Raw genomic sequence first — 27,116 nt, forward strand, 5'->3', positions numbered from 1 at the left:
ACAGCCGCGCGGCTCCTCGGCGGCGGAGACCGAGAGAGGGAGCTGTGTCTGAGAAGACGCCAAATCCCCCCCGAGCGCGGCCGGAGGGGGAGGGGGCCAAGATGGCGGCGGGCGGGGGGCGGGCGCTCAGCTCATGAGTCCCGGCGGCGGCGGGTAGACCGGGCCGGCGGTGGCGGCGGCTGCGGCGGGCGGGGGGAGGGGGCTGGTCCCGCGTCTCCCCTCAGCAGACAATACAAGCGCCTCGGAGCAAGTCCCCGAACCTGCCCTAGCCAAAATGGCGGCCGAGAAAGAGCGGAAGTGACGTAAGCTGCTCATTAGCATAAGAGGACTCATTGTCCAGCTAAGCGGGGGGGGGGCAAGTACCCCCTACCCGGCGACCCCCCCCAGGGAGTGCTCTCCCGTCCTCAGCTGCAACCCCTACTTTCCTTAGGGGAGGGTGCTCCCAGCCCCCCCAGCCTCGCCTGGGGAAGATTATATAATCCCCACTGAGGGGAGCTCTCGCGAGAACGTGGAGGATTTGCCATTGACCCACTAGGAGGCGCCGTGGATAATGGCCGCAGTGCGCTCCTGGGTGCCTTCCTCTGGCCGCAGCGCCGCCGGCGGAGGCAGAAGCAGCGGGCCGCAGTACGCCTCGACAATCAGTCAGGTGGCTGTACTGGGGATCACTGCGCGGGCCCATCTGGGCCTGAACTACATCTGGCAGGAGGGTGCCTGGGGCTGCTGCCCCAATGCTCCACGTGCTCACAGAGCCTGCTTTCACAAGCTGGGAGGCAAATCGAAGGGTTGGGCCCGATGCCTCCTGCCTTAAATGAGGTGTGATGCCCTCGTGTTTCTCAGATTTTCTTGAGATGACATAGCTCTGAGGCCATGTCAGCTCTTCTAGTGGATTGGTATGGGCTAATAGATGGACAAGGCCTCAGCTATACAGTTCTGTGTTCCTTGGACTCAAGATATTCTTCCAAGTCATCAGATGGCCACTTCTTCACTTAGAAAAAAAAAAGTGGGACTTGTAGAGTTGAGGCCATTGGATTGTCAACAGCTAAAGATGAAAAGTTCTGGCACTCACCCACAATTCTGACATGTGACAGCACCTGGACTGTTGGCTTTGAAACTTTGGATCAGCCCCAACCAACATACCATGTCAACATCAACATCTTTGGGTCCACTTTAAACGAAGAGTTGTTACCCTAGAGTATATATGGATGGCTAAAAGCTCTGAAAAGTAGCAAGTGCAGTTGTGAAGGATTGGCCACCCCTCCCCCAATATGTGGCCTCTACACTTGTTTAAGTTGCAAATTTTGAAAAAAATCAGACTATATATACACAGCTCACTGTCTAAAGGTTTGATCAGGGAGTTGAAACCTCCACCTGACACTGAATCTTTGCAATTATTACGATATATACTAAGCACCTAATCAATACCGCAACAATGGAAAACAAGGGATAGAAGCTGTTTAAAAGGAGGTGGGGCTGAGGCCAAGACCTTTCATCAAAGGACTAGAGATGGAGAGCTACACTGTGCAGAAGACTGGCAAACTGTGTGCAGCAGGCAAAGGGAGCTCATCTTGGTAGTTCTCCTCAGACGCTTGTCTCATACACTGATAACAAGTATGCACCTTAGCGCAAAAGAGGCTGGGTTCAGATGGAGAACTTAAGAAAATGTCTATGTTTATTAACCAGATTTAGCACAAAAATACAGCTTAAAAATTGGGCAACGGTCTCTAAATAGCTTCGGAGTGCAGGTGCTCACTGCTCCAGCCCGATGGAAGCAGTGACAGTGACTGTATGCCAGCTAAGTACTGAGACGAGGAAAAAGATCAAGGCTCTCTGCTCCACTGAGGTGTGAGGCAGCAATGCTGTATCTACAGTGACTTCTGCTGAGGTGACTGCTTAACTTCTGTTCCATGGACTTGACACTGAAAACTCAATGCCTTGTTTCAAGATAGATTTCTCAGCACTCAAACAAACAACTTGAAAATATATCCTATGACTTTGGCTTAAAATAAAATTTAATTGAACACTAATAAATATTCTAGTTACTAAGGATGAAGAAGTCACTTCCCCATGAGTGCTCAACAAATTTTGGCCAAGGGGAACACAAGAACAGTGGCCCTGCTTGGAACATGCACTGTGGGCCCAGCTATGGAACTACCTGGCAAGGCTTTCTTGCTCAAAAATCAGGGAAGGCTTTACTTATCAAATGTCCACCCTTGTTACAATCAGCCAGAAGGATGGAAGCAACACTTAAGACTTTGAGTTTCTTTAGCAGCTCAAGTAAGGTGGAAAACAAGTACACAGGTTGGGTGTGTGACTGTGCACACCACAGTCCTAGAACTTGAGAGGTGAACAAAACAGGACCAGTAATTCAAGACTAGCTTTGACTACAGAGTAAGTTGGAAGTCAGCTTGGGCCATATGACACCCAGACTCTGTTCACTAAATGTGATTATGCAGTAACTTAGAGACAGATGTCTCTTCTTTTTTCTTGCAAAGGACAGGCAACCAGATCTCATGTATTCACTAAAAACCTAAACATGACTTGGGAGACAGAGGCAGATGGATCTCTGAATTTGAGGCAAGTTTGGTCTACAAAGTCAGTTCCAAGACAGCCAGGGCTACACAGAGACCCTGAAACATACTACATGATCTGAAAGCTATGTTACAGATAGAAACTCACTGACTTGATAAATGAAGTATGTGTTCTGGCTGCAGGGAGCAACTGAGCCTTCATTCTAACCAGTAGATTATTTTTCTGGATGAAGAAAAATAGTATCGATATTTTTCTGTCATGGAGACAAGTTTTGTTGATGTATTGAAATAATTTAGAAATAAATATTTTGAGATAAAACACTTTTCTTCTGAATAGAAGTTGTTGCTCAAAAAGGAAACCAAGAGTACAGCTTTGTGTCCTGCTGCCGAGCTGTCCCCACCCACTGCACACTCTGCTGCACAAGTCTGCTTTAATTGGACAAGCACCTCCCCAGGATAATGCCAAGTCTGCATGTAGGGAGGGAGTGTCACTTCATCGAGGGTCAGAAAGCTGAGATGGACTTTACGATCAGAGATTTTCTTTTCTAGTTCATATATTAACTATATTTCATAAATATAATTAAGCTTCCTTGCTAACATCTAGATATAAAGAAATAACAATCTAGTTTTATGAAGTATCCCATATTCATAAGAAACTGCCCTCACATGATCTAAATGAAAGCAGCAACATTTTATGCAAAACCTATATACATTTATTTATAGGTATTAATAATACAGTATAATGTACATGAAAATTGAGGACATTGCTCACTAAACCAAGAACTTTACATTTTAATTTGAAATATAGAATGGAGTTTCTCCAGAAAAAAGATCCATATTAAATGTATCTTACCTTTGGTTCATGTGCTAAGAGAACATTGATAAAAATCAGTGACCCGGGCTTCTCTTACTTTTAATTGAAATGAACACGGGAAGCATAAATGAGTAAGTTCTTTTATGTAGTAGCAAAGAGAGTCAGTAACCCTTTCAGGAATGAGACTATTTCATTTCCTCCCAACTTGGATTCACCATACACTCGATCCACAAATGAAATCGGAACCTGGTTTAAAAGACACATAATACATTAAAGATTAAAGTCAGTCTTCAGCCAACAATGGTTATGAGCTCAGACTATGACAGTCTCAACACACGAGCAAAGCCTCAACCCGCAGCACAGGCCTATATGCACACTGTCAATCATGGTTCTTAAGGTAACTATCCTTGACACACTTATTATCTAAAGTCAGTCGTCTGGACCAAATCTACGGCTTTCTGAAAAGCACCGGCCTGAGCACTATGTTAGTGCACTCAATTTCAGGGTGTATTTCCAGGAAGATGGATTTTCAGTCTCTTTTCTCCCTTCAGATTGTTAAATTTTTTTTTTTTTTTTTTTTTGGTTCTTTTTTTCGGAGCTGGGGACCGAACCCAGGGCCTTGCGCTTCCTAGGTAAGCGCTCTACCACTGAGCTAAATCCCCAGCCCCCAGATTGTTAAATTTAATGTCACAGGGGAGTTAAACTACAACCCTTCTAATGTTCACAAGACAAGAGGCATTCTGGGAGGGTAGTATTTTCTTCCTTTGAGTAAGCATTTAGTATTAGATGTGGGGCCATCTCTAATAACTCACCACCTGGCCTGAGAGACAAACCCTGCCTCCAGCCTGTGTTCTGTAACCCCTGAACATTTCCTAAGAAGAAAAGCAGACAGGTACTAGTCAGAACAAAGAAGTCTAATGTGCAGAAAGGCCATTATTTAGAAGGAAACACACGTCAGTGTAATCATAGCAGGTCAAATCCACTGATCTGAATGTTCACCTTTTAGTGTGGGGATTACCGAGTCACTGCAAGTCTAAGACATTGCTGAAGCAGCAGTCAGGAATGTGTGCTCTGTAAACCTTTTCCCTTTGTGGGGAACAGCAATTGCTCACCTCACCAACGGTGTAATCCATCTGTCTTGCTCGAACAATCATTTCCATCTGAAAGACGTAGCCTTTGGAGACACACTTTTCTATTAATTTCTGTAGAACTTCTTTTCGGTATAATCTGTAAGAAATTCAGGGCATCTGTGAACATCTGGACACACGCCTATCTGCACGTATCCTGACCCTTCAGAACTCACTGGTGTCTGTAATCTAAAGCTCTCAGTAGTCACTGGTACAGACAATTTCTCAGAGCTTGTGATCACCTCTCTTGGGCATGAAGTATATGGAAGGAGCTTGGAATACTTTTGAAAATGGTTCTTAGTATCTTCTTGAGATCTATCTTATCAAAAGTTATGAAAATCTGGTCACCTAGACCCCAATACACAAGCACTTTGGATCAGCCTTTGAGTGGGACATGCTGGAATGGCCGATGGCCGATGAGTGATGACACGTGTCATGGTGACAAGCAGTCCATCCAGCATTGACTGGTGTCTGCTCGCTCACATGGGCTAAGGTCCTGAGGACAGTCAGGTCATTTCAGGAATAACTGTCGGGACTACAGATGAGCTGAGTCAGAGCAGGATTAGGCACCACAGGAAGTAGGCAATCCTTCAGCCTGCTCTGGACAACGGAGGTCACCGTCACTTGTGGTAGGCAAGTCTACCTTATCACGTTCTCACTCAGTCTATAAAGTAAGACAGTGCAGGCTTGTGGGGAATCCAATCCTTTTGTTCAGAAAACCCCAACAGCAGGAAGTATCATTAGAGGGTTTATTTATTTAAAACAGTAGGCAGGGAGGTTACAATTTCTTTTTAAATTTAAAGCTTATTGGTCTGTGTCTGTCTCAGGCTTTTGTAACAGGCATTTTTACCTACTGTACTGCCTTCTTCACACATATGTACATTTACATGCTAGAAATGGGAATCTGGCATAGCTACATTCTTAAGACCAATGGATGGACCTATTATACCAAAAGAGTTAACTGAAATCCGACTCTTCCTCCAGTCTTCCTGCGGCGCCTATGTTTAGCTTTTATGTGTGGGTAACACTGACAGCGCAAATTCATCTATAGAGAGAACAAGTTAACTGAAAAGCCAAAATAGTAAGACTCTAGGACTTTTCTGCTGCAGTGCTGTGGCTGTTCTTCAGAGTACAGCAGTAGCAGCCATGTTCCTAATGGGCAGCAAAGCCCAACACTGAGGTGAACAAGATCCTCTTGTTTCAGCCCTCTGCATCCTGGCATTACATGCCCTGCTGAGAAAGCAGCTCTCTACAACCTCTTAATGCGAAGCATCTAGGGAAAGTCACAGGGGAAGAAACAACATACCTGAAGCTTCCGGTTAAATCTGATGCTCCCGGTCTCAGCAAAATCTGAGTTATAAAATTGGCCCCACGGCTGCCAAATTAATCAGATTTCCCATATTAAATATATATTTCAAAAACAAGAGAAACATACCCAAGAGCAGAATGTTAAAAATATTAGTCATTAATAAAATATTACTTTTCTAAGAACAGAGAGACTGTGAAATGAGATCTGATGCTTTTTAGAAAATAGGCATTTTTTTTTTACCCTTTGCAAGTGAAATAGAGAAAAGACCTGAAAGTAACCCTCCTATGGAAGAGAGAGGGGTAGGTAGTCGAGTGTTCACCCAGCATGTAAAGGCCTGGGCTCTATTCCCATCACTGTGTGGTCTGGGTATGACTGTAATGCCTGGGCTACTAGAGACAGTCACACACTCCCACACTCAAACTCAACTTTTGCTAAGAAGAAAAACAGTCTCTTAAACTTATAAGTGCTTTGGGTAGAAAGAACAGGAATCTTTTTCGGATTCCAGCAGAGATGGACTTCACACCTAGCATGCTGCTAAAGTCTACTGTGGTAGGCAGCACTCAGAAAGCTGAAGCAGGAGGATCACAAACACTGGGCCAGCCTGGGAAGCAGAGGTGTGAAGAACAAGAAGAAAGCAGAGGAGCACCTCAGGTGGTGGTTGGAGACGGAGTCACTCCGCTACTGTAACAAAATACCAGTGCACTGGTTAAAACTGGGGAGGCGTGTCCTTGTCTTAGAGAAAGGGAAATTCCAATGAAGGTGCAGGACAACAGAGAATGGGGGCACGGTGGGGACTCTCTAATCTCTTAAAAGAATGCTAATCCCACCAAAGGGCTTATCCCTTACCCCCCAAACTACCCACCTCCCCAAGAAAGAAGACTCTACAACCCGAGAGGTTCTCATTTAACATAGGCATTTGTGAACGCAAACATTCAGACGTAACAATGGCCCTAGATTAACAGAACCCAACCCAATTATCTTGCTGTATTAACATTTCAAAGGGTGTCAAGACAGGAAGAAAAACGACTTTTGCACGGCAGCCATTTTTGCAAGACAGGTTCAGAAAGGTTTTAAGGTGGAGAGTCAGTCTCCAGAATCCTTAGTGAAGACCATTTGCTCAGGCCAGGCCCAGTCTTGTTCTTTCTGCCTCCAACTGATCAAGATGGAAGCTTGTAGCTAGTGTCCCAGCACTGTGCTTGTCTGTGTTCCTGGTCCTTTGCGTCCTGCCATGGACTAACCCTTTGAAGAGGTCAGTTAAATGGCCCTCAGTTAAATGCTTTTTATAATTTGCTGTGGTCATGGTGTGTCTTCAGAACAATAGGATAGTAACAAAGACAGAAGTGTGTAAGAAATGCTTAAGATCATTTTTAGCTTGAGGTTTTTTTTCTTGTTTGAGGCAAGGTCTTAATCATCCCTGGCTAGTCCTGACCCTACTCCCACAGTGCTGGGTTAGAGTAGTGGGTTACTACATCTAGTTGGTGCAGAAGCGCTAAGAACAGGACCCAGGGCTTCCTACCTATTAGGCAATCATCCCCAGCCCCAAAACAATGTTTTATTGTGTTGTTGGGGGACAGTCTTGCGCACCATGGATTCAGATGCTGATTTCTATGCCCAGGCATCTGTTTGCAGTCCAGACCTTGGCAAGGTCAAGCATCTCTGGTCTACAACATTATGTACTTGTTTTCCATCATCTCTGATCAGCCTATGGCTGGGCAGGAGATGACAGAAAAGGCGGGACATCCAAGCCCAGTGAGGGAATATCAAAAAAATCAGAGATGGAGAGAAGAGGAGAGGAAGAGAAGGCATGGAGAGACCATGAGGCCTCAGTGAAAGAGTAGCCATGAGAACACACACGGAGCAGAGGAGCCAGAGCAAGACTCAGATTGAAGGTAAAGGACTGCGTGGTTGGGAAGTAGACGGCCTTAAGGGTTAGAATAGCTCAGAACCTGCCCAGCATAGCGCTTGTTCGAAATACCAGGTCTCTGTGTTGTTCATTCAGGAGCTAAAACAGTCTGTAGTGAGTATAGCAGCACCCTGCAATTATGTGGGAGTAAAGGGGGCACAGTGGGTGACCCCCCAGTACATTTGGTGTCCAATGTGCTAGGCAGAAATTCAAGCAGAGAGCCTGAGAAAAGCTTTGGACACAGGAGGCAGACCAGACAGCTGGGCACAGGAGCTGCATCCGGGAAGGTGGGAGAAATGTTCACTTAACAGCAACAGTTTCTCAAGCAGGTCTGGTGCTCATGGCGCCTTTAACCCCCCCCAGACCCCCCACAAATTACTATTACATTTTGTTTCATATTTCATTTAAGATGGAATCTTGTTATGCTGCCCAAGTTGGTCCCAAAGCCTCTATTTAAGTCATCCTCCTGCTTTAGCCTCTTGAACAGGGGGGCCAGTAGGCCTGCGCTAGACTGCTGCCTGGTGATGACGGCTGTTAACTGGGTGGATGGTGCGGATGCCTTAAGTGGTTCAATCCAACCTTCAATTAGAGTATCTTGATTAAAATGTGTTAAGAACCACCAGCTGTGGGTTTGAGTTCTAGTTGTGGGCTACACTAATGAGACCTGAAGCCTACAAAATGTAGACAGTAACTATTCTCACCAGACAAAACTAAATACAACTAAATGCCCCAACTAAAAGGTAGAATTTGCCCATGATTTGGACTTCCTAGTTTTAATTCACAGGTAAATGAGTGACCAAGTTCAAAATGTCTTTGGAGGTTAATAATTTGCTTTCAGCCCCAGCTGAGTCTGCCTCCAACCTCCGGAGAATCTCAATCACATGGTCAGCAACAGGAATGAGAAGGCAGGAGTTGCTGTATGCTCTCCTTAGGAGAAACTGAAATGTTTCACAGAAAATTAAATGTTTTAAATGGCTATCCCATGATTCCACAATGAACTTAATCTGTGATGGATGATGCGAGCACAGAGACATCCCTGGTAGGTGCTGATTCCTCCTTCCCATCACTGTGATCCTGCATGGGGTAGATTGAGCCCCAGCAGTTCCTTATGGGTCTTTACACCAAGTGCCAGACTATTCCCTCACTATGTGTTCATGGGAAACCCTGATTTTGTGGAAGCCCTAGTGGTCCACATATGATGGACAGTGGTGAAGAGTTTGGGGAAATAGCTCAGACAGTAAAGTGCTTGCTTTGAATGCATGAAGACAAGAGAGGGATCCTCAGAATCCTCATGAAAAGCCAGGCACTGGAAGTATGCCAGGGTGGTCAGCCAGACTAGTCTAACCAGCAACATCCAACCAATGAGAAACCCTATCTAAGATATAAGTGGACAGTGCCTAAGGAATAGCACTTAAAGAACACTGAGGTGCACACTCGTGCATTCTCGCTCCCTCTGTCTGTCTAACACACACACAGATACATACACACACACTACTCTGCCTGTGTGAGAAGCCATCAGAACTGAGATGGCCAGATAACTACTAGCAATAACTGTAAGCGCCTGGTGTGTGAGCTGCTAGCATGGCCAACCTGTGCTGAGAGAAGCAAGGCTAGCTCCGTGTGAGGGCAGACAGCAGCTACCAGTCAGTCCATGGAACCCTACCCAACTTGCCAGAGAGTGTCAGCAACTCGGCTTTCAGATGAGCAGAGTAAAGCTGCTCTGAATAGGTGAAGACAGAAGGTAACACAATAACGAGAAGCTTAATTCTAACCAAGTTCTGTCCACTTCAGATGATTATCCCCAAACTGAGTTGCATAAACATGCGCACATACCTGATTATCTTTCTTTTCAAATCCCATCCATAAACACCCCCATTCCCCTTGTAGCGAGTTCCAGAGACGATATCAAAATTACCCTCCTTTTGTTTCCTGTGAAGAAAGAAAGAAAAAAAAAAGAAAAAGAAAAAAGAAGAAAACCCAAACAAGCTTAGTTAGACAAAGCTTGTGGACTTTACACAAGCAACTTCATAAGCCACGCCCTCGGGTGTTAGGAGAGGCAGTTAAAGCATGAAGCCAGATGGCCTGACTGCCCACATGAGTCTCAGACCTGACAACATGGATCCTGTGCTTTAAAATCTGATGTGCATGTGTTCTGCTTACATGTATGTTAGCACACCATGTGTAGGCAGTAGCCTCAAAAGCAAGAAGGTGCTGGATCTGCTGGAACTTGAGTTACCAACTGTAGTGAGACTCCACATGGGTGCTAGGAATTGAACACGGGTCTTCAGGAAGATCAGTCAGTGCTCTTAACCACTGAGCCATCTCTCCAGCCCCTTTATTTACTTTTCTTATACTGAAGTAGGAACCCAGGGACTCTGTCTGCTGACTTTACTACATGCTAACCCCAAAGCCCCTCTCCCGTCCAGGCCCTTCTGTAGAAAAGGCGCCTCCGGACTGCTGTTTCTTACAGAGAACACGGCATCTTCCTCCGAAGATTTTTGTTGTGTTTATAAACTTAGAATCTCTGTAAGTCAGTAGAAACCATCTCCATCCATTCTCTTTTTTTTTTTTTTTTTGGTTCTTTTTTTCGGAGCTGGGGACCGAACCCAGGGCCTTGCGCTTCCTAGGTAAGCGCTCTACCACTGAGCTAAATCCCCAGCCCCATCTCCATCCATTCTTAAACTGGGGCAAAGACCACCAACACCAACAGTAACAAAAAGCAGGGTTTCACTAAGTGCTCCAGGCTGGCCTTGCATTTACAAGGCTCTTCCTACCTCTGCGTTAGCAATGTTGAAATGACACATGTTGCCTGTGCCCAGTTCCCCTCCCTTTTTTGAGATAGGGTCTAGGTAGTCCCAGTGTCCTGGAACATTCTACATAGATTAGGCTGGACTTGAGATCAGTTTGCCTCTGCCTCCTTAGTGCTGGGATTTAAAGAAGGGTGCCACTACACTTAAAAAAACCCATTTAAAAAAAAGACTTATTTGTTATATGTAAGTACACTGTAGCTGTCTTCAAACACACCTGAAGAGGGCATCGGATCCCATTACAGATGGTCGTGAGCCACCATATGTTTGCTGGGATTTGAACTCAGGACCTCTAGAAGAGCAGCCAGTGCTCTTAACCACTGAGCCGTCTCTCCAGCCCACAAAGTCCATTTTCTGTTATTGTTTATTTTTCGAGACAGGGCTTCTCTTTGTAGCCCTGGCTGTCCTGGAACTGTCTTTGTAGACCAGGCTGGCCTCAAACTCAGAGATCTGTCTGCCTCTGCCTCCCAAGTGTTGGGATGGACAGTCTGCACCACCACCACCTGGCTCATTTCCTTCTTTAAACAGCACTGCTGCCTGAGAAAGAAGGCAGTGAAGAATCACTCTGTGGAGTTTTACAAGGCCTAGAGTCCTGGCACCCCTGCACCAAACCCTGTATCTATGGTCCTTGACTCTAACAAGTCAAGCACAATTCTGACAACAAGGGCTTCATTTTTTTTCGTGTTCTGAAAGAAAAGAGAATAGAACCATCTATTGCCGGTACCTAAAATAAGTCATTTAGTCAAAGACCTGTATTTATAAGTCTCAAGTCTCTACATTAGTTAAATTTTGATAGAAAAAATAAAATAGCATGCATATTTTAAATTAATTATCTGAATTTAAAATCTCTAATATTAGAAATACTACAAACTGTACCTACCTGATAAATTCAGGAATAAATTTGGGCTGAAATTTGGAAAGAATAAACAGTGAGTCAGGAGCACATGACAAGTTTATCGTAACACCTAATAACTAACAGGGTGTGCGTGCTAGGTGAGCATATCGATTAGTCTTCACATTCAAAGGCTGGATGGCACAGTAAAACCACCTCACCACATGACAGGACAGGGAAGGTTACTTACATGGTGCGAGAGGTCTGCATCCATAATGATGACATAGTTTCCTGTGGCATGTTTTATTCCGTGAATATAGGCAGTTCCTGAAAATCAGGTATTTAGACTCATTAATAAAGATTACCAGAAGGAGCTGGACAGATGGCTCAGCATTTAAGAGCACTGGCTGTTCTTCCAGAGACCCAAGTTCTATTTGCAGCACTGAGGTAGCAGTTCACAACCACGGGGACTCCGGCTGCCCCGTCTGCAGGCACTTCACATACAAATTACACAGACACGCAAAACACTCAAAAGTATAAAGTTTGAAAAACACAAACAACAAAAGCTCACCCAATGCTTAGGTATGCATTTAAGTGGGAAAAGAGGCCACTTAGCATCCTAAAAGCAAACATTTGTGCTCAAGAGCGACCCTGCCAACTGGTTATCTGTCCACAGTTCAGTAGCATAGACACACAGTCCGGAGGGAGCTAGCTGGCCAGCCATCTCCCATTTTATGCCAATTTAATTTAAAAAAGCAACCCCCCAAAACAAAAAACAACGAAAACAAAACAAAACAAAAACCCACCCGTATATTCAAAATTACCAAAGAGATGTCTAATATCAAAGTCTGTCTTTTTCTTTTTTTGGGGAGAAGTGGGGGTTAAGACAAGGTTTCCAGGCTGACCTCAAACCCATGAAGATCCTTCTGCCTCAGCCTCCAGCTGCTAAGGGCCATCGAGTCAAGCTTCCAAAGTATAGATTATATAAAAATCACTATATGCTTCCGCTCCTTGGTCCCCCAACAAAAAACAGTAAACCTTGCCAGCGCTTTAGTGTCTTCCTGAGACAGAGGAGGCCGGCTTCCTCCCTTCACACATGAGCTTCCAGCCATTGCCATCCTCACTCACCAGTTCAGAAATCTCAAATTCACCCCCCAACTCCCCTAATTCCTGGCTCTCTAACAGGCTACTACTCAGGAAATGTCAACACATGTCTGTGTCGCCCGTGCCCAGGGATGGCTGTGAGCTCCTGCCTCTGCCTGCAACTCCCCACTGTGATTACAAGGCATACTAGCTTTATATCCCAACCATCTTTTTTTTTTTTTGGTTCTTTTTTTCGGAGCTGGGGACCGAACCCAGGGCCTTGCGTTTCCTAGGTAAGCGCTCTACCACTGAGCTAAATCCCCAGCCCCCCAACCATCTTTTAATTTAACTCCCTACTGTCTCCACCCTCATGGTGCCCCAGGCATTACCTTCTGACCCAGGTCCATTTCTCAATCATTTTCTCTCCTGCTCTCCCTTGACTTCAAGTTAGGTCCCCAGAGGCTGTCTGAAGGTCAACTGCAAAGTGCCTGGTACATTGGGCCCTAGTAGAATGATGTAGCCAAGTATTCTGCTGTCTGTGTGCACGTCTTCCACTCAGGGCTAATTATGAGTCACCTGTCTGGAGGACTAATCAGGAGAATCTCTGCTCTTCTAACCCTAGCACCACCTCAGTCTATAGTAATCAGGCTGCAGTGGCTGACACCAGCTGAACATTTCAAAATAAGAGACTTTTTGCCTTTTGTAAAAACAGGATCTCACTATGTAGCTCTGGCTGGCCTCAAACATAGAGATCCACCTGCCTCTGCCTCCTGAGTGCTAAGATTAAAGGCATTCACTCTTAGACTTGGCTACAGGAAGCTTTTCAATGTTCCCACCACTAAGAAGTGACGTGTTTGAGGTGGCAGAAAGACCAAGTCTCCTGATTTGATCCTTGCACTGTACACAGGAGCCACCACCAGTGTGCCCACTTACTATGGATCAGGTATAGCAACCTTTCCTTTTTCCATGTGTGTTCAAAGTACACATGCATGTGTGTATGCGTATTTTCCCTGTGTGTTATAAGGCATGGAGGTGTGAGCATGGAGAGTTGATGCCAGAACTCACACGCAATCGGCAGGGTTTCTGAACCAAGCTTAGAGCTCACTCACGTGGTGAGCCTCCCTCTTCCTGTGGGTCTGGAATTTCAGGTGAGCTACGGCATACGAGGCTGTTTTGGAGATCTGATGAGTGGTCCTTGTGCATGAGCAAGTGCTTTAACTGCTGAGCCATCTCTCCTCGAAGGATAGCAGCTTTCATCTATTAAGAATTATGAGCCGAAGGCATTTCAAGTCTCATCTCATACACACTGGACTCATTCAAAATATTCTGGATCTCAACTTGTGAGTCTTGATCCTTTTGGGAATCAAGTGACCCTTTCACAGTGGTCATATTACCAGATATCCTGCATTTTAGATATTTACAGCATGATTCATAACAGTAGCAAAATTACAGTTATGAAGTAGCAACGAAAAGAATTTTTTTTCTTTTTCTTTTTTTCGGAGCTGGGGACCGAACCCAGGGCCTTGTGCTTGCTAGGCAAGCGCTCTACCACTGAGCTAAATCCCCAACCCCCGAAAATAATTTTATAGTTGGTGGTCACCACAATGCCAGGAATTGTATTAAATGATCACAGCACTAGCAAAAGTTGAAAACCACTGCTCTAGAATGTTCTGTGTAAGGTGAAAAGTTTTTCATTCTTAGAAACAATCACCTTTTAGACTCAGCATTTAAAGAATTTGCAAGCCGCCTTCCTCCAGACTCCCTCTCTGTACCTCCCTTTCTTTAGGCTACGCTATAAGGAAGACCATTTCTCAGGCTCTTTTGTCGCTAGTGTCCAGACAGCTGTTAGGGGCACAAGTGATGATGCCAAGGGAAGTCAAGAACATCCAAGCAACCTTCTCAGCATGGCGTGTAGCAGCACACACTGTGCTGCTCCACAGCACCTCCTTTACCCACCTTCCATCCTCTCCAACGCTCTGCTCCCTCAACACAGCGGTGTCCTCCTGACCCCACTCCAGCGCCTCTGGAGTTGCTCATCTCCTAGGAGCTCACCTTTCTTAACAACTCATTTCCCTGTTAATGAATCCCTGTATTAAATTCCCCACTGGACAGAACCACAGCAGTTTCTGTTTTGCCCAGTGGGTTCAGACTGACACAGGCAGCCTGAGTTAACCATTAGGATGTCGTGCAGACCGTTAAAGGCCATCACAGCTGACTGTCCTTGGGTATTTTTCCAAAGTAGGAAAACAGAGCGGCAAATCTGATTAGGGCAGGTAACAGGAGATGTTACTTACCAAGGCCCAGCTTTTTCTCCCGTGGTCTTAGGAGCTTCAAGAAAAACAAATAATATGTCAATACAAAAAGAAAAAAACACTTTAAATTTTATTTTACTCCTATAAGTGTATACTTATTTTAAAACATTAGTTGAATTTATTAGACCTTGAAGCAGAGTTTGTTCAACATTTTTGTCCAAAGCTAAAATAGTGTTTGGGGGCTGGAGATGTAGCCTAGCATCCATGAGACCCAGTTCTCCCTCTCAGCACTGTACAAACTATGGCACGAAGCCAGCAATAACAGAATTTGGGAGACAGGGCCAAGAGTCAGGACCTCAAGCTCATCTAGTCTGAGCCATCCTAAACTTCCTGGAACTCCATCTGTGGACCAGGCTGTCCTTGAACTCCTAAGTGTTGTGATTAAAGGAATATGCCACCACTACTTGGCACAAACCTTTTTTGTATTTAGATTTAAAATTTGTATGTGTATGAGTGTTTTCCTGCATGTGTGTCTGTGTACCACGTGCACGCCTGATGCTCATGGAGGTCAGAAAACATTGTATCCCCTGGAATGAGTGAGAGATAGTTGTGAGCCACCATGTGGGTGCTAGGAATTGAACCCAGAGTCTCTGAAAGAGGAAAAGCAATTTTCTTTAATCCTAATCCTACAGGTAACATAAAAACAAAGCATTTCCCCTTTCTGGGTCCATTCTTACATGAAAACAGTATTGTCATATCTACCAGACTTTTGTTGAGTGTGCTGTTTTGGACACAGGAGCTCACCGTGTACCCCCAGTTGGCCTGAATCTTACTATAAACACTGGGATTAAGCGTGCGCACCATCTCACGCAGCCTCGCCTTCCATGTTTAAAGAGTGCTTGTTGTTTCCTTAGATAAACAGAGCCTCTAACCAACAATTCTATGACTTCAAAGTATTGGGTATCGGTCTTCATCTTCCCACACTGCACACAGTTGCCAATGCTTTTCCTTTGCCAGCTCAACCTAATCGTGCCTGGGATGACTGACCTTTCTTCACTGCTCCAATAACACGCTCCATTTCCTTTTAGAAAGGTTGTTTGCTCATCTCTCTGCCACATGAGGGCAGATTTTCCTGCTTTCTCCACAACTCAGAAAAGGGGTCATGGAGAGCAACTGAGACTTGGCACATGAGATGCCAGGGAAGACACTGGTGAAGGTGCAGCTTCAGGGACAGTTGAAGTTGAGACCTAGCACCTTGAAGAGGAGCTATGAGATGCTATTGGTAAAGTGCAGCTTAGCTGCAATGAAAGAGATGCCAGTACCATGGGATGACCAGCAGCAGCAGCAGCAGCAGCAGCAGCAGCAGCAGCAGCAGCAGCAGCAGCAGCAGCAGCAGCAGCAATAAAGTGGAGTCAGCCAGAGCCTCGAGTGCTACAGAGGGCAGAGCTGGAGAGCGACAAGCCCACAAGATATATGGATTCCAGACATTGGAACACGAAGCTGTGAGGTTGAAAATGCCTTGGATACCCTAAAATATTTGAAATGCCGGAGCCGTGGGATCCCTGCCAAGGGAAGCTGCTAACAGGGAGTGGAACCAGCTCAGGAGAAGGAACTGTGTTGCAGTCAACAACGATGAAAGGAGTTGGGGATCTGAAGACCACTTTGACATCAGACATGGAGATGCAGAGTTGGGAGTTTGCTCAGCTGGTATTTGGTCTTGCTTTGGTCCAGCATCTCCTTACTGTGCTCTTTCCCCTATGTTTTGGACCTGTAATGTATATTTTATACCATATGTTGGAAGTATGCAATCTGCTTCTTGATTTTACTTATATAGGGGTTATAGTTAAGTAAGGGCATAAATCTCAGAAGAGATGTTGAACTTTTATGTTATGGCTGCAAGCTTTGAGAGCCAGGGAGCGCAATGTGGTAGTTTCAATAGGTCTGGCCCCCACAGACTCATGTGTTTAAATGCCTGGCCCATGGAAGTGGCACTATTAGGAGCTGTGGCCTTGGAGGAAGTGTGCTACCCTGAAGGTGGGCTTTGAGGCCTACTAGTGCTCAAGCTCTGCCCTATGGGGAAGTCTTCTTGCTGCCTGCAGATCGAGATGTAGAACTTTCAGCACCATGCCTGCCTGGATGCTGCCATGCTTCCTGCCTTGGTGATAATGGACTGACCTTCTGAAAATGTAAGCCAGCCCCAATTAAATGTTGTTCTTTATAAGAGTTGCCTTGGTCATGGTGTCTCTTCAGAGCAATAAAACTCTAAGATGATAACCAATATGAACAGTAGCCTTGGCCCGGGGCTTCTAAGAAAACTTTAAAAACTATAGGCCAAGGCTATGAACCCAGCATCAAACCTGTCTTGAGCTGAAATGCCAAGTTGTGAGATATGACAGGGATCGGCTGTGAGACAGGCAGAATCCTGAGTGTCGGTGTCCCTGCCATGCTTATGCGTGGTGTAACTTCCCTACACCATCCCCATCTGTCAGTATCTGCTACTTGAAACTCTTAGAAATACCACCCATGAAAACAGCCCTAAGCCTGGTCCAGGGCAGGTTTGTAATCTCAGCTTCTCAGAAGCACATGCAGTGTTGAAGGTGGAAATGTCTAGGCCTACTTAGGCTACAGAGGGACATCAAGGTCACCTGGACAGCACAGTGGTGACCCTGCCTCAAATAACAGAGCTTGGGATGCAGTTCAGTGGTGGAGCACGGCCTAGCATGTGCACGGTCCTTGATTCAACTCCCCATTACCACAGGGAAGAAACTGTCCCCACTATTGGGATCGTAAGAATACTAGATTCCATTTTCTTATGGTAATGAATTACCATTTTTTTGAAAAGCAATTATCCAAAGAGTCTCCAGAGTCTTCTGTTTCTCTGACAGTGGTTCTCTATCTACAGAAGGGACAATGGTTTTTGTTTAAGATTGATTGATTTATTATAATATACAGTGTTCTGCCTGCATGTATGCCTGCAGGCCAAAAGAGGGCACCCAATGGTTGTGAGCCACCATGTGGTTGCTAGAAATTGACCTCAGGACCTCTGGAAGGATGTGCAGTGCTTTTTACCTCTGCCCAAGAGGGGACAACGTTATCTCCCCCAAGGGGTCATGAAGTCCTATCAGGTACCGTTCAGGTTAGCAAGGGAGGGAAGCTGCTACCGGCATATTGTGGACAGAGGACAGCGATGCTTAAGCATCTGTACTGCACAGGACAGGTTCCTGTAGCTAATCATCCAGCAATGCGTGCAACCAAGAAACCCCGAATTGCAACAGGCTGTAAACACAAATGATATCTGCACGACCAGCACCAGTGTGTTTTCTAGTTAAATCTGGATCCAACTGTGTGTTTTTGGTCTTAAAAATTATCCCAAGCAGAATTCACAAAAATATTTTCAAAGATTTATAAACTCAAACCAGTAATAAAAAAATACAACTCAGCAACTGCCAGTGAGGCTGCCAGCTATTGGCAACATCTTTTCCTTCATGTGTTCATGTGTTTGTGTGCTGGGGATTACTGGCACACATCAGTAGCCTGATGTGGGTACGGCAATCTAGGCTTGGGTCCTTTACAGGGCATCAAGAACTCTTTCCTGCCCAGATACCTCTCTCCCACCTTCATGCTTAACATCTACACTGAGAATACTCTCTAAGAAGCTCCAACGCTGCTTCAAGATAACACCACGTTCAGGAAGCCTCTGTAGCTGCCCACGTCACTCTCATAGGACAATAGGTTTCCTGGGGCAGGAGAATGTCAAGTGTGGGATTCAGGAAGCCACCTTCCCTACCTATAAGCTCTAAGCTGCAGGGAGCAGTGTGTGCAAAGTGCATGAGGGCCTAGAGAAGGGAGTGTGCAAGACAGAAACCCAAAAACTCTCTTCTGACTAGCTCTACAACACACTGGCCAATACAGTGTCACATTTTGGTATTTTAAGAAAATGTATCTGCAGAATCCATCACAAAGCCAGAGGCCAACCAAGCTCTACTCCTAGGCTGTGAAATTACCACTGGCCCAGAGCAAAGACATGTGTTAGCCTCAAGAGGGCCCACTGGCCACAGAGCAAAGACATGTGTTAGCCTCAAGAGGGCCTGCTGCCTCTTCTCTTTCCAGACTTGGCTCCTTACTAACTTCCTCCCTCAAAGAGGAGGAAAGGGTCTGTGACTTACAATTCTGTCTGGCCCATAGATCTTTTCCAGTTGTTCAGCAACTTCTCTTGTCCCATCTGGGCTTCCATCATCTATGATTATAATTTCATAGTTGATTGCACTAAAATAAAATTTAAGTTTATATTAATGTTAGATGACAGTATCTAAATTTTAGAGGAACTTAAAAGCTGCAAGCCAGGAGTTAGGATGTTCAAAGCTACTTTAGCTAGCTGTAGTGACTTCACAGACAGCCTTCCATACCAGAGATCTTATTTCAAAATAAACAAAGCAAAAGAATACTTTAAACGACACTAGCAAACTCAAATGATCTGGAATTTATTTGACTTAATTTCATTCTTAAAATTGCTTCCCATTATAGTCCCACAATAGTTTCTATTCTGAAAACCCTTCAGCATAACTGTACACACATAGTCATAATGCCCCACCCCCTTATTACAAGGATCAGGGGAAGGAAAAGGAAGCAACACTTTCCTCTCGACCTTAATGTGGACCCTAGGAAATTATCCAGGAAACTAGCATTAAAAGTTACACTACTGAAAGTGGCAAAAGTTAGCCCCAGCAAACTTGGCAGGAAGTTAACAAAACCCAGCCTGTTCAAGAATAAGAACAAGGGGAATTGTGGAGTTGGCTTAGTGGTAACAGCCCCTGATATGCATGCAAAGAAGTGCATTTGGATCCTCAGGATCCAAAAGAGCAGGTATGACTAGGCATTCCTGAAATTCCAGTACTGGAGGTGTGGGGTGTGGGGTGTGGGTTTGAAACCCCTAAAATAACAGAAGCTCAAGAATCCACCAGCCTAAGGGGCAGCTTTTGGCTGAAAGAGCCTGTTTCAAACAATTCAAAGAGAAGAATGAACGGGGAAGGCAGCAGACATTCTCAGCCAGCCTCTGTTCCTGCATGTTCTCTCTTGTGTAACATACACAAGAGAGTAGGTACAGAGACCAACTTCCTCTGTTCCTGTAACTCTGGGATAGGCATTTAATTCGGCCAAACACAAATTCCATTTTGACTTGAGAACATCCGTTGCAGGATGCAGCTCACTGGCAGAGTTCCATCCTCCAGCACCCAAATCACTCAATAAAAAGATAGTCCAGAGGCTGGAGAGATGGCTCAGTGGTTAAGAGCACTGACTGCTCTTCCAGAGGTCCTGAGTTCAAATCCCAGCAACCACATGGTGGCTCACAACCATCTGTAATGGAATCTGATGCCCTCTTCTGGTGTGTCTGAAGAGAACTGCAGTGTACTCACATAAGATAAATAATCTTTTTTTTTTTTTTTAAATTCAAACCTTTTAAAAAAATGCACCACACATCATGGGGCCACCATATAAACTGATTTTTATTCAGATGCAACCAAAACAGCAATGCTAAACTGGGTGTTGGTGGTGGTGAATTTAATCTCAGTACTTGGGAGGCAAGAGTCAGGGCTAGTTTTGACCTTGTCTAAACCAATCAAACAAGACATTTTTACCAATCAGCATGGTGAGGTTGTGCTTTCTATAAAGAGACATTATGTTCTAAGAATTTTGTTCTGCTTTTCTGAGACAGAGGCTGCTAATGTAGCCCTGGCTGGCTTTGAACTTAGTACAACTCCTCTGCAAATGCATCCCTTGCACTTCAGAGCTTGGCATCAAGTACTTTTTCTTGCTGCTAGAAAATAAGGGCACAGAGCATCCTCACTGCCATTTGAAAAGCAAAAGCCAATGGACAAACAAAAAGCTCGGCAAACAATTTGTGTTCTCTGACACACTGGTCTAAATAAACAGCGCACTGCTATGACATCCTACTCCAACTAGCAAAATCACGTTTTTGTATGTTGACAGGAAAAGATCACCCAAGATTATAACAGCATGACGACACTCATCTGGCTGTAAAGCATCGACTCCGTACTGCTATCAGGAGGCATTTTATTTACTGTTTAGTTCGGAGACCCTCCCCACTCCCACCCCCCTTTTAAACGCGAAACACTTCCACTGTCAAAATTCCTGTTCCTAAGGTCTGGGACTCTGCCTAGCAATGCGAAAGGCCCCGTGGTTTTTCAAAACAAACAACACCCGGTTCCTAATCAAATTCGGCGAAGATGCTCTCTCCTTGCCAGCTCATCAGCAGTTCTCTGACAGCGCAAACAACAAGCTTACGTAAGCGCTCGGCCCCGAGGCGATGGTAAGAACGCTGGCTCGGGACTCCCGGCTCTGGCGGCAGATCCTGACCGCCTTAAGAGGGATGAGGTCAGGCTTTGAGTCTCGCCCCGAAGTAAAAGTGAAGTTAGCCCTTTCAAGAGAAAGGCGGGGGACTGACACCAGAACGATCTGTCATTAGGTAAACACAGGACTCGCTAGAGACCAGAGCAGGAATGAGAGCCCGGGATGCAGATGCGGGGCTGTTCGCCTCGGTTTTCCCCAGCGGGAAAAAAGCCTCGAGCAGGCTCGGGAGGAAGAGGAGGCCAGGCCTCGGAGGGTCTCCTCGCGGAGCCAACCGCCGACATGCAGTCCGCGGCTGGCTCCCGGCACCCGCGCGAGAAGTTCCGTCTACCTCTCGGAGAAGCTCTTCACCAGCAGCCACACGATGAGCGGCAGGTTCTCCCGTTCGTTGTAGGTGGGCAAAAGCACCGAATACTTGTCCTGCCGTGAGGAGCGGCCCTGCGGCGGCCGCTGAGACGCAGCAAGGCTGCGACTCGCCCCCGTGGAAGCCATGACGAATCTGCGCGAGGCGCCGGAAGCGGACTTACGTCACCTGACGCGGACCGTACCAAATCCCGGAGCACGAGGGAGACTTGGCTTTTCTACGTCTCAACGTGTTTTCCGGGGAATACTCAGATTTTGTGATTGTTTCAGGTCGATTGTGAAGGCTTCCCAAGCTATCACCCATTCGTTTCACTTTCAAGCCCTAGGGAGCGTTTTAGTCTTCGAGTCTCTAAGCGATGGGAAGCCGGAAACGGAAGTCACTCCTCAGATGTTTCCGGAAGACGCTGTCATGGCTGCCCCGGAGGACGTAGCAGCCTTACAAGATGAGATTGCCCGGCGTGAGGAAGAGCTAGCTTCGCTAAAGCAGAGGCTGGCTGCAGCCCTAGCGGTTGAGCCGGAGCCCGAGCGTCCGATCCCGGTAATGCCGCTGCCGTCCAGGGCCGCGCTGTCGCGGGACGAGATCCTACGCTATAGCCGCCAGCTGCTGCTGCCGGAGCTGGGCGTGCGAGGTCAGCTGCGCCTGGCAGCCGCTTCTGTGCTGGTGGTGGGCTGCGGCGGGCTGGGCTGCCCGCTTGCTCAGTACCTGGCGGCGGCCGGCGTGGGCCGTTTGGGTTTGGTGGACCACGACGTGGTGGAGACGAGCAATCTAGCCCGTCAGGTGCTGCACGGGGAGGCGCAGGCAGGGCATGCCAAGGCTTGGTCGGCGGCCGCGGCGCTGCGCCGCCTCAACTCGGCGGTGGAGTATGTGCCCTATGCGCGCGCGCTCAGCGAGGCTTGGGCGCTCGACCTGGTCCGTGGCTACGATGTGGTGGCCGACTGCTCGGACAATGTGCCCACGCGCTACCTGGTGAACGATGCGTGCGTGCTGGCCGGCCGGCCGCTAGTGTCTGCCAGTGCGCTGCGCTTCGAGGGTCAGATGACCGTCTATCACTACGATGATGGGCCCTGCTACCGCTGCGTGTTCCCTCGGCCGCCCCCGGCCGAGACGGTGACTAATTGTGCGGATGGCGGCGTGCTCGGAGTGGTGCCCGGTGTACTAGGCTGCGTGCAAGCCCTCGAGGTGCTCAAGATCGCTGCTGGCCTCGGGACCACCTACAGCGGTAGCATGCTACTCTTCGACGGCCTCGGGGGCCATTTCCGCAGGATCCGGCTGCGGCGCCGTCGGCCCGACTGCGTCGTGTGCGGTCAGCAGCCCACCGTGACCTGCCTGAAGAACTATGAGGCCTTCTGCGGCTCCTCAGCCACCGACAAGTGCCGCTCCTTGAAGCTCCTGAGCCCCGAGGAGCGGATTTCTGTGACTGACTACAAGCGGCTTCTGGATTCTGGGGTACCCCACGTGTTGCTGGACGTTCGGCCTCAAGTAGAGGTGGACATTTGCCGTCTGCAGCATTCTCTCCACATCCCTTTGAGTCTGTTGGAACGCAGGGATGCAGACAGCCTGAAACTCTTAGGGGCTGCCCTCCAGGAGGAGAAGCGAAATTCACAGGAAGGAGCTGCTCTTGCCGTGTATGTGATTTGCAAACTGGGGAACGACTCACAGAAAGCTGTGAGGGTCCTGCAGTCCTTAACAGCAGTGCCAGAGTTAGACTCTTTAAAGGTTCAAGACATTTCGGGGGGACTCATGGCCTGGGCTGCCAAAATTGATGGGACTTTTCCACAGTACTGAGGGGAGAGCTGTGATCCCAGTAGATGATGGCTGTGGTAGCCTTTCCTATAATGTAGAAGAGCCTGGATCCACAATCTCTGAATAAGTGGACTCTTTCTTTGCAAGGAGCCTTTCGAGAAAACAAGATGGCGTCGTCTCTGAGAGCTGCCTTGATTTAGGCACTCATGTAGTACCTTCGATATGTGACATGGAATATGACGGGATTTTTGTTTCCTGTGTGGTCCGATCAAAGTGCTCTCCGGGCCATCCAGTGCTCTCCGGGCCATCCATCTTCTACTTGGAATTAAGATGCAGCTCTTACTGTGTCTTAGTCTAACCGAATCACTTGCATTCAGCCCGTTTTTAAATTACGATGTTCTTTGCAGAGATGGCTTAGCACTGGCTGTCCCCCGTGGGGGATCCTGGTTTGACTCCCAGGACTCTTTGTGTTGGCTTGGAACTGCCTGTAACTCCAGTTGCACGTGATCATATGCAGTCTCCCTGCCTACTCCAGCTCCAGGCAGGGTCTTGGTGCACAGACATATATGCAGTCAAAACACAAAGGTTTAAAATCTAAGGAAAAAAGTTTTTAAAAAAGATTATTTGAGTCTTAATTCTATTTCAAATGATAGGCTATCCCCCTTAAGATGCATAAAATATGTAACATTTTCATTACCTGGAAATTGATCATTGTAGAACCTATAGTGAATTCAGAGTGCAGTCCCAACAGTGTAGCAAAATAAAGGGAGCTGCTTCCCTCAGAAGTTGCTAGCATTTTTCTTGTCTTAAGCTTCAGTGTCTCCCTTAGGCTATACCAGTGGTTTTCAACCTCTTGGTTGAGAGCCCTTGAGGGGGTCAAATGACACTGTCACAGGGTTGCCTAAAACAATTGAGAAATAGATGTTTAAGTTATGATTCATAACAGTAGAAAAATTATATTTATGAAGTAGCTACGAAATAACTTATGGTTGGGGGGGTCACCATAATGTGAGGAACTAGATTAAAGGGTTGCAGCTTTAGGAAGGTTGAGAATTACTGGCCTATACTGTGGCTGATAATATGTGACAGTAGTTTAATGGAGACTTGTATTAAAAATCTAAAGTAAAAAGGGAGCTGGGAGTGGAGGTTGGTGGTAGAGCAGTTGCCTAGCAGCAGAAGGGCTTGGGCTTCGTCTCCATTACCAGAAAACAGTTTGATGAACAGGTAGGCAACCCACCCTGCTTCCTGTAGATAGCAAAGTGTGCAATTGCCAAAAAGGTGTTGGGAATTGAAGCTGAAAGAGCAGCTAGTACTAAGCCATCTCTCTGGGCTCAGGCTTCTGTTTCTTAAGAGAAGCGAAGACCAGGGAAGTATCTCAAGTAGCCATATCTTTTAGCTATTTTTTTTTCTTTAAAGAAAGATAAAAAATTGTATCTAGACAAAGCCCTCTGCAGGCCAGAGTCAGCAGTTTGCAAGCATTGGGATATATACGTAGGTGTGTGTGTAGCTTTCAAAGCTAGGCCAGATATCACTTTGAGCCGTGAGGCACATCAGCTCACTGAACAGGTGCGCTGACCAGCATGGAGGGCTGACTAGCAGGGCTCTGGAGCGGGGGAGCCATGGCGGCTCCCAGGTATCGTGCACCTGCATGTTCTTGTTTCCTAGTCCTGTGCAGTCCAGGCCGGCCTTGAAATTCAGTCACAGTCCTGTGCCTCCATGTCAGACTTCCCTGCTCTTTTGATGAACTGGTGATTACAAGTAATTTCTTTTTTGAAAGAAGTGTCAGAAACTGCCCGGTAGACTGAGCAGAGCCAGGTGAAATTACAGGACAGGAGGTCACAAAAGTTGTCTGGAAGTTTGCTCTCGGGGTACTTCAGGTTGAATTCCCAAGTTAGTTTCTGGCAAGAGCAGGAGAAAAGTGCCAGATGAGTTATAAGGGTCTGCAGAGATGGCTCAGCAGGCAAAGGGGCTTGCTGCTGTTCCACAGGACCCGGGTTCGGTTCCCAGCACCCACATGGTGGCTTGCAACTGTCTAACTCAAGTTCCAGGGGATCCAATTCCTTTCTTCTGGTTTCCATAACCACTGTACATATGTGTACAGACAAATCCAGGCATACACATACATATAAAATAAACATTTTTTTTTTTGGTTCTTTTTTTCGGAGCTGGGGACCGAACCCAGGGCCTTGCGCTTCCTAGGTAAGCGCTCTACCACTGAGCTAAATCCCCAGCCCTAAAATAAACATTTAACCTTAAGAAGTAAAAGGAGGAAGAAGGTAGCTTTTCACTGTATTTGGAACCTGAACACTGACAACTGACAGACTGTAACAGAGAAGATATTTTTAAGGATGGGCAAGTGCTGGTGTGGACACAGGCATACACATGGTAGTTGGCTCCTTTAGTATTCTAGAGACAATCCAGCCAACATCACACTGAAGAGTATACAGCAAAGCATACCAGTCACAAGTTCTCTGTGAGATCACACACACACACACACACACACACACACACACACACACACACACACTGGGTATGGAACCCAGGGCTTTATGCATCAAGGCAAGCATTCTAACACTGAGACCCTTTTAAAACTGTCATTCTGAGCTGGTGGTGGGGCACACCTTTAATCCTAGCACTGAGGAGTAGAGGCAGGTGGATCTCTGAGTTGGGAGCCAGCCTGGTCTATAGAAAGTTCCAGGAAAACTAGGGCTACACAGAAACCTTGTCTTGAAAAAGGAAAAAAAAAAGTCATTTTGAGTTGCCTAAGTATTTCACAAGTTGCACACACTTGTCACCAGCTCCCTCTTTGACACAACTACTGCCAGGGATTAAGGAGTCCCCACCCCCACTCCTGTAGGGAGTCCAGTCAGGGTCTCACTGTTTAGATCTGGCTGGCCGTCAGCTCACAGAGATCCGCCTGCCTTGCCTCCCAGTGCTGAGATAAAAGGGATGTGTCATCATGCCAGGCTAACAGACTCCAATGTGTTCCTCCTTTCCCAAGATGAAGCTACACTTCACCAAGATGCATCAGACCCTTAAAACTTACTCTGATCATTGGGACCCCACTTTAAGTGCCTTAGGCCATTGGCCTTTTCCTGGTGCCCTCAGCTGGCATAGCTCAGGGCCTTGATGCACCTTCTCTGAAGGTTTCCACCATTTTCTATTCCCCAGTAACAGGACACAGAACCTATTAAGGTGGATGCACTTCATGCTCCCCCAGAGCCCCAAGCACTGCAAAAGAGTCCTTGAAACTTGGGCAGGATCGAAACCTTAGTTTCTTTGGAAAGCCAATTATGTCAAATGATGTTTTGCTGGGGCACACAGTTGAAAGGATGTTTTCCTGAAGCAGACACAGGTGAAAGGACGCTTGATGAAGGAGTATAAATATGACCCCAGAGACAGTGGGAGACGAGCACTGAGCCTTGGTTTGGTTTGCTTCGCTTCACTATTCTTCACTAAGGACACACACATATTGGTTCACCTCACATAGCGCTGTTGAGCTCCACTTGTAATGCCTCCAGAGAGAAGCTCACCCAAGAACTGCTTGTGAAGTTCCTACAGCAGCTTACCACTTCCATAGGCTTACCTCAGGCCACTTGGCAAGCCTGGAGGTTTCTTCAGGATTGAACTACAGCTGCCAGTAAGTGCCTGGTGTCTACCAGCAGAAAGGTCTAGACTGTAGCTTCCAGTTTGTGTGTGGTGTCTGCCTGCCCGGAGGACTGGTCTGCAGCTGCTGACTTGTATTTGATGCTTGCTATGGGACTGAACTGCTGAGAAAAAAAGATTGAGCTTTCCTCAAAGAACGACTGCTGAACACGTTCACTTCCCCCAGATCTTAATAACTTTTCTCTTCTGCTACCTCTGCTGGGTGACGGGCTAGAGGAGAGGTTGAACCCTTATTAAAAGTTGGTTGTGAAAAATTTTGCCTACAGAAACCAGCAGCACAACTCTAGGTCCTGGCTCGAACACTTAAGAATTTCCAGCTAAT

General features: G+C 46.6%; 3 protein-coding genes across 3 annotated transcripts in view; 1 reads left to right on the plus strand and 2 right to left on the minus strand.

Annotated features, from left to right (window-relative positions):
- Positions 1–3,520, minus strand: part of Adnp (activity-dependent neuroprotector homeobox) — a 30,122-nt gene extending 26,602 nt beyond the window's left edge. Inside the window, exon 1 of the mRNA XM_039105809.2 lies at positions 3,382–3,520. The gene's annotated coding sequence lies outside the window, so the exon portion shown is untranslated. The remainder of the gene's footprint in view (positions 1–3,381) is intronic.
- On the minus strand, positions 1,996–21,539 carry Dpm1 (dolichyl-phosphate mannosyltransferase subunit 1, catalytic). Its single transcript, NM_001106544.1, has 9 exons — positions 21,353–21,539; positions 18,822–18,921; positions 14,698–14,731; positions 11,571–11,647; positions 11,369–11,394; positions 9,515–9,610; positions 5,776–5,844; positions 4,455–4,569; positions 1,996–3,588 (listed from the first exon to the last, which is right to left on the minus strand). Exons 1-9 carry the CDS (start codon positions 21,511–21,513, stop codon positions 3,484–3,486), a joined length of 783 nt encoding a protein of 260 aa, NP_001100014.1. The 5' UTR covers positions 21,514–21,539; the 3' UTR covers positions 1,996–3,483.
- A 240-nt stretch (positions 21,540–21,779) lies between these two features.
- Mocs3 (molybdenum cofactor synthesis 3) lies at positions 21,780–23,740 on the plus strand. Its single transcript, NM_001107804.1, has one exon. It carries the CDS (start codon positions 21,794–21,796, stop codon positions 23,168–23,170), a length of 1,377 nt encoding a protein of 458 aa, NP_001101274.1. The 5' UTR covers positions 21,780–21,793; the 3' UTR covers positions 23,171–23,740.
- The last annotated feature ends 3,376 nt before the right edge of the window (positions 23,741–27,116 follow it).

Source organism: Rattus norvegicus, chromosome 3, assembly GCF_036323735.1.
Source record: "Rattus norvegicus strain BN/NHsdMcwi chromosome 3, GRCr8, whole genome shotgun sequence".
NCBI classification, from domain to species: domain Eukaryota; kingdom Metazoa; phylum Chordata; class Mammalia; order Rodentia; family Muridae; genus Rattus; species Rattus norvegicus.

Coding starts and splice junctions, on each gene's coding strand:
- Dpm1 (NM_001106544.1), bottom strand. CDS start 21,513: ATGGCTTCCACGGGGGCGAGTCGCAGCCTTGCTGCGTCTCAGCGGCCG. Junction 11,395..11,570: donor ATGCAGACCTCTCGCACCAT/GTAAGTAACCTT, acceptor TCCAAATTTCAG/CCCAAATTTATTCCTGAATT. Junction 4,570..5,775: donor GATTTAACCGGAAGCTTCAG/GTATGTTGTTTC, acceptor AATTTCTTACAG/ATTATACCGAAAAGAAGTTC.
- Mocs3 (NM_001107804.1), top strand. CDS start 21,794: ATGGCTGCCCCGGAGGACGTAGCAGCCTTACAAGATGAGATTGCCCGG.